The sequence below is a fragment of the Musca autumnalis genome, unplaced genomic scaffold, assembly GCF_047663935.1.
Source record: "Musca autumnalis isolate F117 unplaced genomic scaffold, ASM4766393v1 scaffold_5, whole genome shotgun sequence".
Classification (NCBI taxonomy): domain Eukaryota; kingdom Metazoa; phylum Arthropoda; class Insecta; order Diptera; family Muscidae; genus Musca; species Musca autumnalis.
The window spans coordinates 4,447,565-4,465,775 of record NW_027412088.1 but is presented as its reverse complement, the minus strand read 5'-3'; the positions used below and the strand labels follow the sequence as shown (position 1 = coordinate 4,465,775).

At 35.4% G+C, this 18,211-nt stretch overlaps 1 protein-coding gene across 17 annotated transcripts in view; it reads right to left on the bottom strand.

The window, feature by feature from the left end:
* The window catches only part of LOC141404843 (uncharacterized), a 64,185-nt gene extending 48,016 nt beyond the window's left edge, over nt 1-16,169 (bottom strand). Inside the window, exons 1-4 of one of the 17 annotated variants that reach the window (XM_073988594.1) lie at nt 15,709-16,160; nt 9,080-9,105; nt 8,513-9,006; nt 8,382-8,427 (exon numbers count right to left, since the gene is read on the bottom strand). In XM_073988594.1, coding sequence (XP_073844695.1) covers nt 8,382-8,427; nt 8,513-8,542 — 76 coding nt within the window. In that variant the 5' untranslated portion in view covers nt 8,543-9,006; nt 9,080-9,105; nt 15,709-16,160. Of the gene's footprint in view, nt 1-8,381; nt 8,428-8,512; nt 9,124-15,491 lie in introns of all 17 variants that reach the window. The other 16 variants (XM_073988595.1, XM_073988588.1, XM_073988590.1 and 13 more) reach the window with 16 other exon arrangements.
* Nucleotides 16,170-18,211: the final 2,042 nt, after the last annotated feature.

Here is an 18,211-nt window from a genome sequence, read left to right as displayed (position 1 = left end):
TGTTCTAAATGTTTGTTATTTTTAACTAAAAATATACACAAAATTAGAGATTTAAATTACAAAACCACTTGATTATAAAACAAACATATGGTTTTCATGACGTTTTCTCTCAGTGTACACATGTCGGAGTTTGTGTAAATTTACCTCTAGCATCTAGTTACCCAAGTTGTTAGACCTACCACCACCACTTCTTTCTTCTACCCGTACTACATTTTATACTTAGCCAGAGTAAATGGCGTTTCTTGTTTGAATTTGTGAAATGTTTAGCCTCGAGTAAGTGGCCGATGGATGCGTGGGCCACGCTGGATGCTGAGTGTTGCATCAGTAGGTAAAACCTGTTCGTGCTCATTTGTACGGCACAATGTATGGAGGAGCGAGCGAGCGAGTAAACAAAATCAAATGTAAAAAATAATAATAAAAATCAAAACAAAAAAATTAACGCCAACCACCTCTGGCTTGTTTTGGTGGTGTACTGTCGTCGTTCGTTCGATGGATGTGTGCAATTCACCAAAAGATGTCATTTAGATTTATGAAGTCTTTTTTCGGGGCTACAAACAACAAATTCGAACGCTAAGTATTTCAAAACCGGCAGCTTAATTCAGTCTAAAAATATGAAATATGTTCGCATTGAGAAATTGTGGCGGGAGGCAACCCAACATATGTTCAAACGAACTCGGACGGACGTGCGGACATACAAATATGTTTGTTTGAAAGCCAATAAAAAATACAAAATAATAAAACCGACCGGCATACACTCGAAATCATGTAAACTGCAAATGTATACAGGGAAATACAATTTATTTATTGGTGTTCAGGCACACGTACAAACACATGTCATTTGGAAAGGATAACACGATTCGAGTGGAAAATTCCGGATTGTTAGAAAATAAAAAGAGAAATACACAAATGCGAGGGTGGTTAACTTGTATAATTAAAAAATTGTGGTGTTTGTAGTCATGATGAGGAAATAATGAAATGACTTTTCAATGCATTAAATCTGAAGTTAATAGAAATACGTATTCATTTATAAGTTTATATGGAATCGTTCAGGACAAATGGATTTTTTTTCGAAAAGTCAGTATTTTTGTTCGATATGGAAGCCTTCGTACTACTTATCAAAATAAATTATTGAAATAGTTTATAGTTGTTTTCTTTATTTTGAATTACATATATGTATCCGTTCGTAGGCAATAAAATAGAATTGGATTGCAGTCAGGAAAAATCCGGAATTATTTAATAGCATCTAAAACCCAACAAATTTTCGGATCCGTAAGTTATTATGTAACCCATTACAAAGTAATGTAAACAAAAATAACTATTTACTTTACTCCTTATTAAGTAATAAATATTGTGGCGCTGAGACTACAAATCCGAGCGTTGTATGTTCAACGCTCACCGTCGACAAGCGACTTTTTTTGTTAACAAAATAAAGAACAGTTGGTGGTGCACATGTAAACGTTTAAACAAACCTTAATGTTCGTACGCGTGACACAATGTAGTGTGTTTGGCTACAAATCAGAAGTTCGTGGGATCAAATCCAGCAGAGAGGAAAACAAAATAAAAATATGAAGTGTGCTGAAATTGAGAACAAATTCCACCTCAACTGTTCTGAAAATAGAACACATGTTTTTTAGCTTATTTTTTTAACATCTAGTGGTCATAGAATAACTAGTTATTCTAGTGGTTGTAGAATAACTAGTTATTCAGCTACATGGCCTTGTAAAAATAATGGGTTAGTAGGGGGTTTGGTAAGTAGTTACTACTACCAAAAATTACTATAAAACCCATTATTTTGCTGGGAGTATCAGTAGTAATAAAAAAAACAAACCTAGTATAGGTTGTTTTTCCAAAACATTGGACCAATATCAATCACTCCTTTCGATAGTTATCGTGTGCATCAGGCATAGTGTATTTTTTTTAGAGATTTTGAACCTTTTTGCATGTGTCATGCCCACAAAAAACCTTATACCGAGTTCGTATGGAATTGCACTGTCGTAAAAAGGGCCATGAGCACAACTTGCAGCATAAAATGTCATACCGATCTGACAAGAGTCCCTATACTGCATCAGTGCCATTTGAACATTTGTGTGGAACGTACTCGAAGGAAAGATTTAGTCCATTTTCGGAGATTATCTATGTCCGGTAACTCCCATCGACAGATATCCTGGCCACAATTTTAGCGAAAAATTGGAACTTTTTTGGGAGAGGTATCCGAAGGAGTGTACAGATACGGCCCATCTTCGAACTTGATCTATGTTTGGAAAAAAACATATTGCTCATTAACTCAAAGAATGACAAAACTCAAAAATGCGTTTTCTGAGTTAGTAATTTCTGTTTTTTCTACGCCTTCTACTTTATCTTGTGTCAAATTTTTATGCTGATATCTCAAAAACTCGACGAGTTACAACTCATTTACTACGAGTTTCGCATAATTCAACACAAAAGTTTTTTGAGTTTATGCAGCACTAAAACACTTCAAATCATGTTTGATCATGCACAGAAATTTAGCACTGATATCTGGCTATCCGGTTGCAAAATATGGTCCAAGTAGTTATTTTAGTTTTGTTGTAATAATCTTTTTAAATTGGGAAGTCAAATTTCAATCGCCAACTTAAAACGCGTTTTTCTCGAAACTTGATTTTTCGAGATGTGTCACTCTTTGAGTAAATGAGCGATATCGAGAATCTCATTTTGGACGCACCAGCCATCCAGACAGACAAAGTACGCAAATGGAAAAATCGACTCCCAATTGTCTGAATTGAATTTTGTAACATACTTGGGGCCTAAAACCATTATTTCAATTAGGTACATTTGCATCGTATCAAAGTGTATAAAAGATATAGCCATTCAAGTATTTTGCAAAAAGCCCAGACATTTGTCAATTACGATCTGGACAGACACAGTAAACACAAATAACAATGTGACGTAATAAGTTATAGTTGGTGTAGACCAAAGAAAGCACACAAAAGCGGACTGACCAGAGGATACTATATAAGGAAAATTACACGTTCATATTGACAGAATTGGGTATCCGAAGGAGGAAAAACCATTTCAATAGGACAAAAACCCAAAACATACAGTAACAATAGAAAAAGGGGATGGTTGCCTTCCGGTATAATGACATCACTCAGTTGGTATGTGCCACATTGTTAACATGTTCCATCTATAGTTCTCCGACATGAAATATTGCCTCCAGAGATAATGAACTATGATTGACATATGCAATATATAAATGTAAAAATTGATGCATTATCTTATCTTTCGACAAACATCTCATCAGGAAGACTGATATTTTAAATAAAGAAGATCCCCCGATAATGTGATGCTTGTTTTAATCCACAGCAACTCTGGGGCTCTTGAATTCCTTTTATTTTGTTTCTTTATGTTTTAAAGTTTCATTTGGAGAAGGACAATAGAAAGAAGATGGGGTTACTTCACTATTAAAAATGGGTACTGTCGGTAAACAATATATTGCATGACAGGCGCATGGCAATTACTAATTGAATAAAGATTACTTCCTAGTTATTTCACCGGTAAAATCATGGACGACTCATGTGGTCTGGGCGGCCTCAAGAATAGTCTAATTTGATGGCATGTACTAATGGCATGTACTAAGGAAGTAATGGTACATGTAAAATTGTAACGTTGTGAAAAGTATTAGTATTATTTTGGAAAAAAAAACAGTAAGAAAAAAATATGGTCTTTAGGTCGAAGAAGGGAAAGGAGTTAGCACTGTAGCCATGATCGAATATGAAATAACATCGTGCTTAATAATATACTATCTCGATAAATATAAAATTGTTTGGGCATATTGAAATTTAATCCATCTTTATTTACATTTATGGAGATGACAATCTTCTTCTGTGTGACTTACATTCTTGTCCAGAAGTATGCGATACATCTAAAAATTATACATTTGTATGTATGTTCGTATATATGTATGTATGTATATATGTATCTTCTTCCGTTCCTATTAGCACGTCTTTTAATTAGTTTCAAACAGTGCATATATATTTGCGTAAATTCCAACCTAGTCGATGGGATTCCTTGGATAATTTTTGCAGCTATTTCACACATTATCACTGCATTAAATTTCGCATTGGACATTTTTATTAGCGCACAACACCTCAAACACCATGTGACGCAAGGAATGCCAATGTTCCGTTTCGCATTGCGTCCATGAATTTCACGAGGACAGCAACACGCTTGTTGTTGGTTGCTTGCTTGTAATTTAAGAAGAGGCTGAATTAATTCAACATTGACTAGCTACTTGTCGATTAGTTATGGCCCATATGAAATTAATGGCCAGATATTAATCGACTGGGTGCAATGGACGATGGCCTCTAGATCTGGGCGGGAGGAGAATAATCTAAAGAAAAAATGTGCGCCATGAGCGTTTTGCCTTCATTTTGCCTGACAGATACAAGGAGTAAGACACCGCCGCTGCGACCGACGTTGATGATGGTCGTGCTATTGGTGCTATTTCTGGCACACAGTACGTAGTTGTTTTCAGGCTCATTGCTGTAGCTGTTTTATTGCTGCTGCTTTAAGTTCCAACAGGTTATTGTGTAATAATCACAGTTGTCTCAGGTATGGATACATTCGCTGTCGCTATTGTTGGCTGTTCATTTATGGTAAAAAGCAGCAGCAACAACAGCAACCCAAACTGGTTTCTAGGTTTCTGGTCTACAGCGAACTTTGATCAGTCAGTCCTCCAACAACGGCACCATCACCACCAACAATTGCCGCACTAGGCACTGTGGACTAGTGATTGTTGGTGATATTGGAAGCACATCGCATCATCAACAGCGGCAGCAGCAACGCAGCGCAAGAGGTAAAAGTGGCAGTGTAAATAGTGGCGCAAACACTACATTTGGCACAAAGAAACAAAAGCCATTGCAAAAGGTATTGAGGTTAAAGTCATTTCTACCTTCTCCTCACCTCCTTATCTGTTTCATCTCTGTGTTTTGTTTTGTTTTGCGTTATTTTGGTATGTCTTTCTTTGTCAATTTATGGGCAAAAGCGATCACATTCATCAGAGCTAATCAATACAGTGCGGGCATCACCGATACCGTATGCTCTAATTTGTGTTGCCCGTTGACTAAGGGAACCGCATCGATGATCGGTGAGTGAGCGAGTGAATGATTGAATTCTGTTTAAACCATTTTTAACGATTTACCGCTTTCTCAAAGCTGTATCCATTCACAGTGGCATAATTAAAATCCACGATATTGAATGACAATTTGCAATACATTTCAGCCAGATGTATGGAGGTCAATGACACCGAAAAATGTGTTTTGTTCGATTTTATTTTATTTTCTGACAATTCAATGCATAACAAAATGTTATAAACAAAACAGAAAAGCGAAGAATACATTCTCATTATCCCATAATGTGAAGTTAAAGTCAGCAAACTTTAATTGCAAGCTTAAATTCCAAGCGTACTCGGAAGAGTCAATGAAATTTCATCGATATAAAGTTATATAATGAGCTTTAATGCCAAGAATAAATTGTCTTTGTAATATTAATCAGAAACGTACAAGTCATGTTCTTTACAATTAAGAAGAGAGAAATCACCCTCTAGGGTGTATCATCCATTGAAAAGATAAAAAATCACGAATATCCTAGAAGGGGCAAGGGGAGACTTTTCTTTTATCAAAATCTGTAGGGCAAGCCTATTTTTGGGGACCACATAATTCACTCTGTTTTTATACCCTCAGCATTTATGCCAACGAGGGTATATACACTTTCATAAGGGCAAAATGTGCCTCATCGAAATAATGGTTTTAGACCCCAAGTATGTTTGGACGAAATCCGTTTCAGACCATTTGGAGTCGATTTAGCCATGTCCGTCCAACTCTCGAACGGATGAACCGATTTGGTCTAAAAGTTGGCCTTCGTAATATTTTGCCCTATCTTAGTTTAAGTTCTAAAATGGACCATATTGGTCCACACCTTCGGATACCACCCCTATAAAACTTCGAAAATTATCGGAAAATTTTGTGCGCACGAAAACTCTTTGCACATCGTGCAATTTTTCCAGACATAGTTGAGGACTCTATTGGTCCACTCCTTCGGGTACCACCCACACAAGATTTCGGAAAAGTTCAGCTTAGGACCTGTTCTCGAATCGCTTTGATTTTTGTAAGTCCATACTTCCTGAAAAACGGATAAACCGATTAGGTCCAAAATTTGGCAGTCGTAATATTTTATCCAAACTTAAATCAAGTTTTACTATGAGCCATATCGGTCCATTCCTTTGGGTACCTCGAGCACAAAACTGAAAAACTTTTCGCTAAAATGGTGCGCACCATAACTCGCGAAGGAAGTGACCGTGATATTTCTACGAGACATAGCGCCGGTTATAATATAGACTATGTATGCACCTTTGGGTACCTCCAACACAAAATTTCGGAAAAGTGCAGTTTATGTCTTCCTCTCGAATTTTTCTTGCAAAAAGTTGCACTCAAGGCCCCTATTACGATGGTACAAGTTTTTGAGTGGCAAGTCCATACTTCTTGAGAAAATGACAAGAAAGGTGAAAAACCCTACGGCCCGCAAGTGTAGAGGCTGGTGCCTCAGACAACTCCCGAATCGAATACTGCGTTGGTCCACACTTTGCATATCGTAATATTTCTTCGAATATTAGATGAAATTCGAAGGTGGTACTCATAGGTCCACTCCTTACGGTACCTCCCTCACAAAAGATCAAATATATTCGCTAAAATGGCCGATGTCTCTTAAACGGAGCAACCGATTTGCTTCAAACTTCGCATCTCGAAATATTTTTGCCCAAACTTAGTTTATGTTCAAAAGTGGGCCCTACCGATACACTCCATGGGGTACCACCCACAGAAATCTTCAAAATTTTTAATTAATTTCTCGTTGAAATCGAGCTCAATGACCGTTTATTTTTGCAAGTGAAAAAGGAAAGCCGAAGATTCGAACCCACACAACCACCATTATATGACATGCATGTTTCACCTTTGGTAGAGGCTCTTCAGACATATCGGCTGTGAAGTGGCTTCTCTGTCTCGAACTTTTGTTCTCTCAAATGCATTTTTTTACAACAACAATGGGTATTTAAATAGTTATACTTTCATGACAAACGCTTAGCGCTACCTTTTGTAAGTAATGAGTTTTCCAAAAAGTTTTCCTCAAATATATAATCACTCTTTCTTATTTGAAATTTTGCCTGTTAGGGCAAAGATCATTTTAATGTTAATTTTTATTAATTCACTCGTTGGAGTTGAACTTGATGATCGAATACTTTTTGCAAGTGAAAAAGGAAAGCCGAAGATTCAAACCTACACAACCACCAAATTATGTGACCTGGTTTCGCTGTTGGTTTTGCAGTTCATCAGACATATCGGCTGTGGGAGTGGCTTCCCTGTCATCGAACTTTGATTTCTTAAATGCAATGAATTTTTACAGCGACGGACATTTGTCCGTTCAATCTGTATGGCTTCTACAGGGTGTTTTTTAAGCTAGATAGAACTTTAAATTGTAAAAAGTAACACAAAAAATTAAATTTTGATGAACCTTTTTTTTATTTGTTTCAGTATACTCTGGTTTTCACGATGGTGGCATCATCGGACCTTATTTCTTCAAAAATGAGGCCGGAGCTCGCGTTACGGTCAATGGAGATCGTTACCGCACCATGATCAATGATTTTTTTGTTTGAAAATATGGATGACATTGATCCGGAGGAGATGTGGTTTCAACAGGATGGCGCTACGTGCCATACGGCGAACGCAACCATCGACTTATTGAAATCAAAATTTGGCGATAAGTTGATTTCGAGAAGCGGACCTGTCAATTGGCCTCCAAGGTCGTGCGATTTGACACCTCTCGATTATTTCCTGTGGGGCTACGTGAAGTCACTGGTTTATGCTGATAAACCAGCAACAATTGATGCCTTGGAGGCCAGCATTGTTCGTGTTATTCGTGACATACGGCCAGCAGTGCTCGAAAAAGTGGCCAAAAATTGGAAGTCCAGAATGCACTTCGTCAAGAACAGCCGCGGTGCCCATATGCCCGAAATCATTTTCAAATGTTAATGTCACGTATTGATCTTTCGAATAAAAAAAAATTTTTGATTACAATTTAATTTTTTGTGTTATTTTTTAAAATTTCAAGTTCTATCGGGCTTAAAAAAACACACTGTATGTAAACCCCCTTTTTAGCGCAGCCCTTGGAAGTTTTGACTTTGGCTTAGAACACTAACGCTTGTTGTTGTTTGGTATATGGGTCCTCATTGACTATAAATCTCGTGTCATACATATACTACATAAATTGTACCATGTTTTAGTTGTTGTCTTTATGAAAGTTAAACACATATTTGCGGATCCCTTTACTCATATACATAAGTATTTACTCACCCCTATTGTCTGCAGTTTCTACTGATTTATTATTTCCATACATATTCTATATTAACGTTTCAATGTAGTAAGAGTAATGATAAAGATCATTGTTATTATTGGGTTATTCAAATGAAAAAGCGATTACTCACCAAAGAAATCTTCCCAACGCTCCGAATCATCAGATTCAATATCCATTTTATTCGATGCAATATTAATATCCGTTTAAGGTTCTTGACTATCTAGTTTTCTTTATCGCCCGGGATGGTGTTGTTGATGGTATCCTTGAGTTGGTGCAATATTCTTTGCTCAGCTTATTCTTGTTGTTGCTATTGGCGGTTGTATTGTTGTAATTTGCAAAAGTAAGTAAATATTTAACATAATTTTTCCACTCTTCGTTTAACACTTAAAAAACAAGACACGGCAGGCGTATTTATCACTTTATTTATCTTTTGACATTAACGCGTACAAACTAAGGCGACAGCCCGTACAGCACAAAGAAAAGATCGTTGTTGTTGTTGTTCTTGTTTGGTTTGGTTGTTTATATTTTAATTGGAACTAGCGAAAGGTCTTTGTTTTCCTTCACACTGAAAGTGATATCCAACACTCACTCGCTCACTCACTGCTCACTATTCATTAGCTGGCACTTAAATCGAGATATTATTTATTATTTCATTTATTTATCATCTCTGCTATTATTCACGCGTTATTCTTATTACCACAGACGCTGATGTAGACGTCGGAACTAGATGTTAAAAATATTCTTTAAAATTCATCATACACTGACTATGCTCGTGATAGCCCAGTACTGAGAGTAACAAAGTAATGTGTGTAAAATACGACAGCATTTAAAATTTAAATTTTAAATGCAACAATTTATTATTTTGTATGTTTTTAGTTTTTGAGGGAATTGAGGAGGGTAAATTTCACCCTACCCACTTTGCCTATCAACAATAACGAGATATCGACATTGAGGCGTTACACGTTTTCGTTAGTGATATTTTAGGCTGGGAGTAGTGTGTTGCGGTCGAATGACAATGACTAACTAAAAGCGATCGTGCAAATGAAACTTATCAATCGGTCAAATTTCCTAGCGATAAGACGATGTTCAAGTGTGCGTGTAAATGCATGGGTTTTTAATATCGTTTTGCAGTTTTTTTGTTTTGTTTTTCAATATTATCTTATCGACGTCTTTGGGAACAGGAAATCTACCATTTCTTCTATAAACAGCAAAAACAATCGGGGAGTTTTGTTTTGGGATGGGGAAACACGAAGCCAACTACACCTAACAATTTAATTAAGAGACCTTCATTAAAGGCCAACAATCTGTGTGAATGGAAAACAAGATCGTTGACACCAATTTGAAAATTATTCTTATTCGAAAAATAAATATTGGAAAATTATATAGAATATTGGATATTCGATTACAGGTCATATTGATTTCAATGCGAATGTGGCATTTGTTATAATATTTTGAAATTCCAGATGTTAAGTCATTTCAAAATATTATGTAATAAGTGAAAAGTAATTTTTCGGCGTCAGTGGGTAGGTATCACATTTATACCGCTAAAACCCCTACAAAGGCCACATATAGTATTAGCAACTTTAGTACCCTAGGTTTATGGCTGCGTGGCCCATATCTCCTCTGGAAGTATTGGTTTCCCTAACAACAAAAAACTGGTTTAAAGCGAAAAAGTGTAGAACTTTTGCTTAAGGGGTTATGGTCATGTGTTGAGCCCGAACATTTTTTCATGATTTTTTTAAAAAAATCTACCAGATTTTTTAGAAGATTTTGTTTTCATCTGATAGATCACACTTTGAGCCACTTTCGGAATTTTTTTATTGAAAAATATTGCACAGTGTTCTGACAAATGGCCGCCTGCGAAACACTGTTTTTTCCAAAGCAGTTCGCGATGCCCACTGTAGCTCGAAAACGAATAAATCGATCAGCATATGTTTTTGTGGGATTATTAAGAACCTAATAATCTCGTACTTAAGAGAAAAGGAATTAAAAAATGTATTTTTTTTTTTTAAATTTGAACTGTCAAATTCAAAATTTCAATTTTAACTAAAAAAATTACATTTTTTTCGATTGATTCCGTCAAAAAAAAATTCAAAAAAGTATCTCGCTTAAGTACAAGCTTTTTATATGTATAATAATCCCACAAATACATACGAAGATCGGATCATCCGTTTTCGAGCTACAGTGGGCACTGCATTCTAAAATGCCATTTTGAGAAAACCGCGTTTAAAATATCAATGTTACATACAAATCACAATGAATTTTCTATTTATAACGCTCATGTCTCAGCTAATTTTTGTCCGACCGACTCGAAATTTTTTGATACATATTCTATTTCAACGGTACACTAAAATGAGCAAATAAAAAAATTTTGGATTTTGTAAAATTTGTAAGTGGCCATAACCCCTTAAGTGGTATCTGAAGGAATGGAGCGATATTGCCCATCTTGGAATTGGATATAACTTTAGGAACATTTCCTTTCTATAGTTATCGTAGCCATCAGCTATTTTAGTTTGTCACCGTAGGATTTTTTAGAGATTTTGGAACATAATGTCAGAAATCGTTGACTAAAAATGTTCAAAACTATTCTTCAAAAACCTCAAACTGCACTTAAGGGGTTACCCCAACAATATTATTAGCTTATTTTGAAGTACAATTAGTATAGGGTATACCGCAAAAAGAATTGGCTTAGCAAGATTGGCTGAGATATGAGCATATGTTTTCGAGCTATCGTTGGCACCGGAAAACGATTTTAGAAAAAAAGGGTTTTACCACAAAATTATGTAATATTTTTCAACAACAAAAATTTTAGAAGTTGCTAAAGATGTTCTCTTTCACATAAAAAAAGATCACCATAAAAATAAGGGTAGTTCCCTAAAAAATAAGACAAATTAGTTTTTTGGCCTGTACAACTGAAGCGAAACTTTAAAACTTTTGTGAGGGATTTATCGGAAGGTGTTGTCGGATGTATACATTTTTTTGGAACTTTATGTATGTACGCTTGGAAGAAATTTTATGATCTGCAAAGTTTCGGCCAAATCGTAAACTCTTTTCGGTATCATTTGAATCTTTGTGGGGGAGGTAACCGAAGCAGTTGACCGATATGGCCATCGTTGAACTTGATGGGGAATACCTGTACACAGTGGTTCTAGTTGTATGAAAATTGTGGCCAAAAATACTTTCAATGCTTACATCATATACCTCCCTTCTCGACGTATTTTGCGGGGTTTCGTCACGTCAAAATCTGCTATACTTTGAATTTTTGCTTCTTTTTGGAGTAAGGGAATGGTTTTCTATCACAACATTTGACAAATATTAATATTTTGCAGGTTCTGGAACATAACTAATACGTTAACGTATATCATAAAAAAGCCAATTACTTCACTTTAAATATTCGGCATTGGTATGTTGAAAAAGTTTGGAAATTATGTTATTTTAATATTTTTTATAGATCTTACATTTTATGTTGAATTTTCCTCAGACCCAGATAACACTGTGACACAAAATGGAGGTGAAAATCTGGGGATGAAAGCCCTTGGCGAGTATATTAAGAATCCCGAAAGATAGGTCCGCCGTGAGTCGAACTTCCGAGTTATGTCGTGATGAATTTTCTGCTGAAGATCCTGTAAGGCATCTGAAATTAGCGTTATATCTTTGTTAACTGTTATTTTAGCTTATTTATGAGATGGTATGTCTTCAGTCAAATCGAATGAGGATTCTTTTCGTAGGGCATTTCGACCTTCTAACTCGCTTCCTTCAATGTCCTTTTCGTCCATTACTTTAAGAACCGCTATAAAAGTACCACAAGATGTCGTTTTTCGAAATGTTCTGCAAAAATGTCGCTCAGAAAATTTTAGGTACGGCTCTCATTGACAACTAATTGATATTGCCCCGTTCTCATGGTCCTTTTGTGCATTTACTCGGTTTTTGTTCAGAAAAATACTATATTTTGGTTTTTGTATATTCGTAATTTATTGGTTGTTCGAATATGCAGAATATACAAAAACACAAAACATAGCTTTTTCTGAACCAAAACAGGGTAAATGACAAAAATAACCATGAAAACGCGACAAAATCGATTAGTTGCCAATGAGAATCGTACCTATAATTTTCTGAGCGACATTTTTGCAGAACATTTCGAAGCTGAAAAACATCTTCTTGTGAATCTTTTATAGCGGTTCTTAAAATAAAGGAGGAAAAGCACACTGAAGGAAGCGAGTTAGAAGGTCGAAGTGATCTACGAAAATAATCCTCATTCGATTCGACTGAAGTCATGTAATCTCAAAAATAAGCTAAAACAACAGTTAACAAAGATATAACGCTAATTTCAGATGCCTTACAAGGTCTTCAGCAGAAACTTCATCACGCCATAACACGGAAGTTCGACTCACGGTGGATCTGTCCTTCGGGATTCTTAAGTTACTCACCAAGGACTTTCATCCCCAAAAGGAATTATATCTGTTCACGGCGTAATGAAGTAAATCTCTTCTTAAAGAATACCGTCGGTATGATCCAATGGCGAATATATTTTTGAAAGTTCTGATCCCTTTGAGGAGTTAATTATGGTATATGTACATTAGGGTTATGATATCCTGTAGCACGGGAGAATGAACTTTTGCCTATTAATTACTAAAATAATGTTTATTCCATTGAAATATAAAAAAGTTCACTCACAAATCGATGATTTGATTTTTTTGAAAAAATGTATTTAATAAAAAGCCTGACTATTTTGAAAAACAAAATAGAAGTCGTCATCCCAAATAAAAAACGCCAACCCTCCTAATTGTGGGACCGGGCACCGTCGAAATGTTGTTTATTGCTGTAGTATGCAATACCAACAAATTAGTTATGTATATTTTCGTTGAGAATCAACGAACGCATAGCAGTGGGAAAGATTTGGTTTTGTTTGCAAGTGAAGTTGCTCGAGTTTAGGTAGTGCCAAAGAAATCTATCTCGTATCTATTTGAGCGGGCAATTGACACTTTGGTATAAAAAGAAAACAAGAAACAAGGGAACTGATAAAGATCTGTGGCGAGATCTGAAACTATAGTCTTCCCCGCCTTACCCCTTGTTAAACATCGCCAATTGTTTCCACTAATAAATTAAAGTTGTTTTAATGAAATATTAAAACAACGACTATGGGATTAAGCCTGACTATTTTGAAAAACAAAAAATTCTCAAAAATTATTTCCTGTTGCACGAATTAATAAACTTAAGCCTACTAATAACTAAAATAACTTTTATTCCATTAAAATATTGAAAAAGGCCACTTACAAATCACTTTGAAAAAATTTTGATTTCTTCTTTTTTTTGTTAAAAAAAATTATATATTTGGAAAAGCGTTTACGACATTTTTATGATTCTCAGACTTAAAGAAAATTAGTGAGAAACAAATATTATGTCAGTTTGGTTATCTCATGTGGCTCTACAGTTTATTTTCAAATATATATCTGCTTACAATGACTTCAAATAATTGTGCATAATTCTGATAAATTCAACTTTTGTAATCATTTTGTGCGTGACGTTTTTTTCACCGAATCGCCTTATAGTTAAGATTTTATGTAATATTATGAAAAAACTCATCACGCTATGATACAGGGGTATGAGGTTGTAAAAAAGTCATAACCCTAATGTACATGCATATGTATATCGAATCTAAAATTGGACTTTGTTTTTTTCCAATGGTCAGATCCACTGTGTGTATACCATTACTGAAGATGTTCTCATTTAGTTTATTAAAGTAAGGGCCTCATTTTGAATTATTAATTGCCCTATAGGAAATTAGGGGGTTACTCTGAACGAAAATTCGTTGTGAGTTTTGTCTTTTCGCCATTTCGACTTGAAAGAGAAAGTGAGAAAATCCAGTGGGAATTTAAGCTCGGAATAACCCCCTATTCGACGACGTAAATGAATCACTAGTGACGCAATGCAGAACTAAATGATAGTACCGAAGTTCAATATCGGAGGTTACTACCATTATCTCAGAACAGACATAATAGCCATGACTTGTTTATTTCACTTTCATAATTTTAATTAGAAAGCTTTTCGCTCAACTTTATGTGTTTGTTTATAATTTTGATATACATATGTACATATGTATTTAAAAGTGTAATAATTATAAAGTTATATTTATGTTATATGTAAAAAAAGATTTATACCAAATTCAGATTTATTCAAATTCACGTATCTACCAGTTCTACACGATAGAATGAGGAAATATTTTTTTATTATTCTCTTTTAAAACGCTATTAAAAGAGCTCTAGTGAATGCGAAAATGGACAACGCTTGGATACGACCCTAATTCTAAGAAAGCGGGTTACTCATGCAAAACTTTAGCATACAGTTTACAAAAAAAACAAAAAAATAAAAGATACAAACAAACAAAAAACAATGAAAACAAAACAAAAAATACTTGAAAAAAACACACACAGATTCTCTCTGACACACGAACAGAATACAAAAATTAATTTCAATCAAATCAAACAACTGCGAAGATAGATACCCAGTAAAAAGCGTACTCATAATTGACTTCACTTGAGGAGAATGTAGTATGAGAATATTTGGAGCTCAGAGAGAGAGAGAGAGTTTTGCGTTGTTAGTGAGATCCACTATCCCCACTGAGGATCCACTCACAAAACAAGCTATTGAATAGTTTTTTAGCCAGGTTAATGCAAAAAGAGTTATTACTCTTCCCACACTCCTCCACTACCGAACGACAAGGCACCTCATCCACATAACACTGCGAGTGCTTACATTTTCGGTCGCTAGGTAGGCTGTATGTAATGGAGCATGGAATAGCATTATGGGTGTTGTGATGTTGTACTGGAGTAGTTGTCATCCATGTAGTTGTTGTTGCTGCTGCTGTTTGCGATAAGTCGCTGGAGGTAGATACGACGAATACGAGAATTCAATTAAACATTTAACGATTTCGTTCAAAGTGATTTCATTGTCATTACAACCAATTCAAACACCAGAACGACCACTTGCTGCCGCTGGAGGGTCGGTCGGGTGGTGGTTGGGTGGAAAAAACACCACAGTGTCTGTAATAGACAAAAGATCCCCCTCCGAATACCATCAATAACTACTAATATGTGTGTATTTATGTTTACCGTGTCGATGTCAAAAACTAACACACTCACACACACGTTGTTCCACTATGCACACACACCCATTTTGAATAAACAATAATTTGAACTTGGCTCACTTTAAGAATAGAACAAAATTTACGAGAGCTTCTTGCTTGTTTTTGTTGTTATTTGGGTCGTATTGCGTAAACGAGGGCCACTATTGTTTTTGTTGTTATAGTATGTGGATGTTTGGTTGTACCTACGAAGGTGCTGGTGGTTGGGGGTTAGGGTAATTGAAACGTTTATGCACTTATTTCCCGTCTGGGCTATTGAAACAGATCAATTTAACTGCTGCTGCCAACCGCTGTTCCAGGGCCAAGCTGAATTCGTACATTCCAAAGTGTTTCGCGTTTCTTGGGCTTATTTTCTAGGTATACACTTTTCTCATTTGTTGTGTTGGTGCTGCCCTGTTATTTCTTTTATTCGTTGATATGTTTGGGGTCTTTTGTTAGCAAAATTCACTTCAATTCATTTGTTATTAACTATTCTTTCTTTCTTTTTCAATGACATTTTATTGTAATTCTTATTTTCAATTCAATTGATTTTTTTTCTGTATTATTTTTCGTTCTTGTGTCTCCACTAAGAGTGTATCGCATTGTGGCATGCGCCCGTTTTTTCGAACACACAGCGAACTTGACTGAATTAAACCGACTGACAACTGTTTTTGGAAGAGATCGTCGGAGCGTATCTCCTCAGTTGTTTAGGAATATGTTTTGGTTTTTTTCAAGTGTTTTGAGGGAGAATGTGTGCAGAGCACTTGATAAATGTGTATCTTTCGAATACAAAAAGAGGTAAATATAGAGAGGAAGAGCTAACTTGGGAGAATATGCATTCGTTCGAAGTGGTGCCAGATTGAATGTAGTAACTTTTGGAAACTCCAATTTAAAGTTTGGAGAATTGTATCTCAACATCTTTCTTGAAAAAAAAAACGGTATGACTGCTGTTGTGAAAACATAACTCCACTGCACTGTCCTTGCCTAGTGGAAAACTCAAAAAAATCGTTGACAAGGAATTAAACTGTCAAATTAAAATACTTTGATTTCTAACGATGTTTTGTAAGAGGGAGCCAAAGAAAATGAGGTTTATATAACTGCGTTGAAAACGTATTGAATGCAGTATCTATATTTTAGGTACACTTTTTAATCATTTAAATGGTTATAAATATTTGTGGTTTTCATAAGTATTTTTAATGTATGCAGGAATTTTTTATTCGAATTACTTCTAAAATTCAGTTTTTTGAAAAATATTTACATATTTTTTAATAAAAAATCCCCAATAACAAGAGTTTGGTAGTACAGTCGAAATCGCTTATAACGTCGTCGTTTATAACGTCATATCGCTTATAACGACGAAATCCAAAAGTCCCGAATTTCTGCCCTTTATATTCCACACAAATAAATATCGCTTATAACGTCGTCGCTTATAACGTCATATCGGTTGTAACGTCGGTTTTTTTGTGAAATATTTGAATTTTGCTATCGGTTATAACGTCGAACCATACGAAGAAGAAAAAATTCTCTCAATATTTTGTTGTATGTATATTTTTTTAAACTCAAACAAAAACAAAATACCAAACATATGCGCAACATGTTCGAAGATGGGGTTGAACCACTGAATTACGAGTCACATGGAGACGCTCTGAAGTCAATAAAGCTTAAATTGTTGCCACCCAATGTCACATTTGTTTTCAACCCATGGACCAAGGTGTATTAAAATCACATTGCCGCAATCGGAAAATATTCACTATCCTGCAAGAATAGAAAAGGATCAAATTACGAAATTAAATGTGTTGAGTGCCGTGTTATTGTAAGATGAAGGGTGGAAAAATGTAACGTCGTCTGCCATTGCTAATTGTTTTCATCATGCGCGATTGTCAATGGTCCCTTACGTAGAAGATATTGATGAATAAGTTCCCATTGATGACAATGGTTTCAATGACGACATAATATTGGAAGATGGAGACAATTCTAAAGAAGAAATTGAGGATACTACAGAACCAGAATTTTAATTACCGTCAGTGTCAGAGGCATGTCTACCTGTAGAAACACTTCAAAAATTTATTTACTCAGAAGATGTTACAAATAAAGAATGTGTTTTAAAAGACTATTTTAAAACTTAAATCTGAGTTAAATTTAAAGCTTATGATGGAATTCAAAGTCACTCTACATGATATAATTTCACCTCTTTTATATGTATCGTTTATAACGACTATCGCTTATAGCGTCCGATTTTGGTCGGTCCCTTGACCGACGTTATAAGCGATTTCGACTGTAATTCGTTCGAGAAACAAACCATAATTTTGTAAAAACCTTGCGAAATCTAGCCCAGCTTAGTTTTCTGCCTTTATCAAGATACTTCTGCTGTTGTAATTGCTCTTGGCCTCTTTTATGACAAACGCTACCCCCGATTTTAAAATTTGTCCAACCAAACTTCTCAACCAAAAATTGTGGGCATATGTCCACGTTTTGGAAAAGTCGCTATATAATGGTATAACCCGATTTCAAGAATTTTAATTTTTTTCGGTCTAAATTGGAGGTAATTTGGAATTGAGCCCTAGTCAGTTGTCAAAATATAAAAATTGTAAACATACATAGGTATGTATATAGGACACGTTCCGGTATAGCCACCACAAAATGGTAACACCCTATTTCAGCTATTTTGACGATTGCAATTGTAATTGTTGTTTCTAAATGAATTCGGCG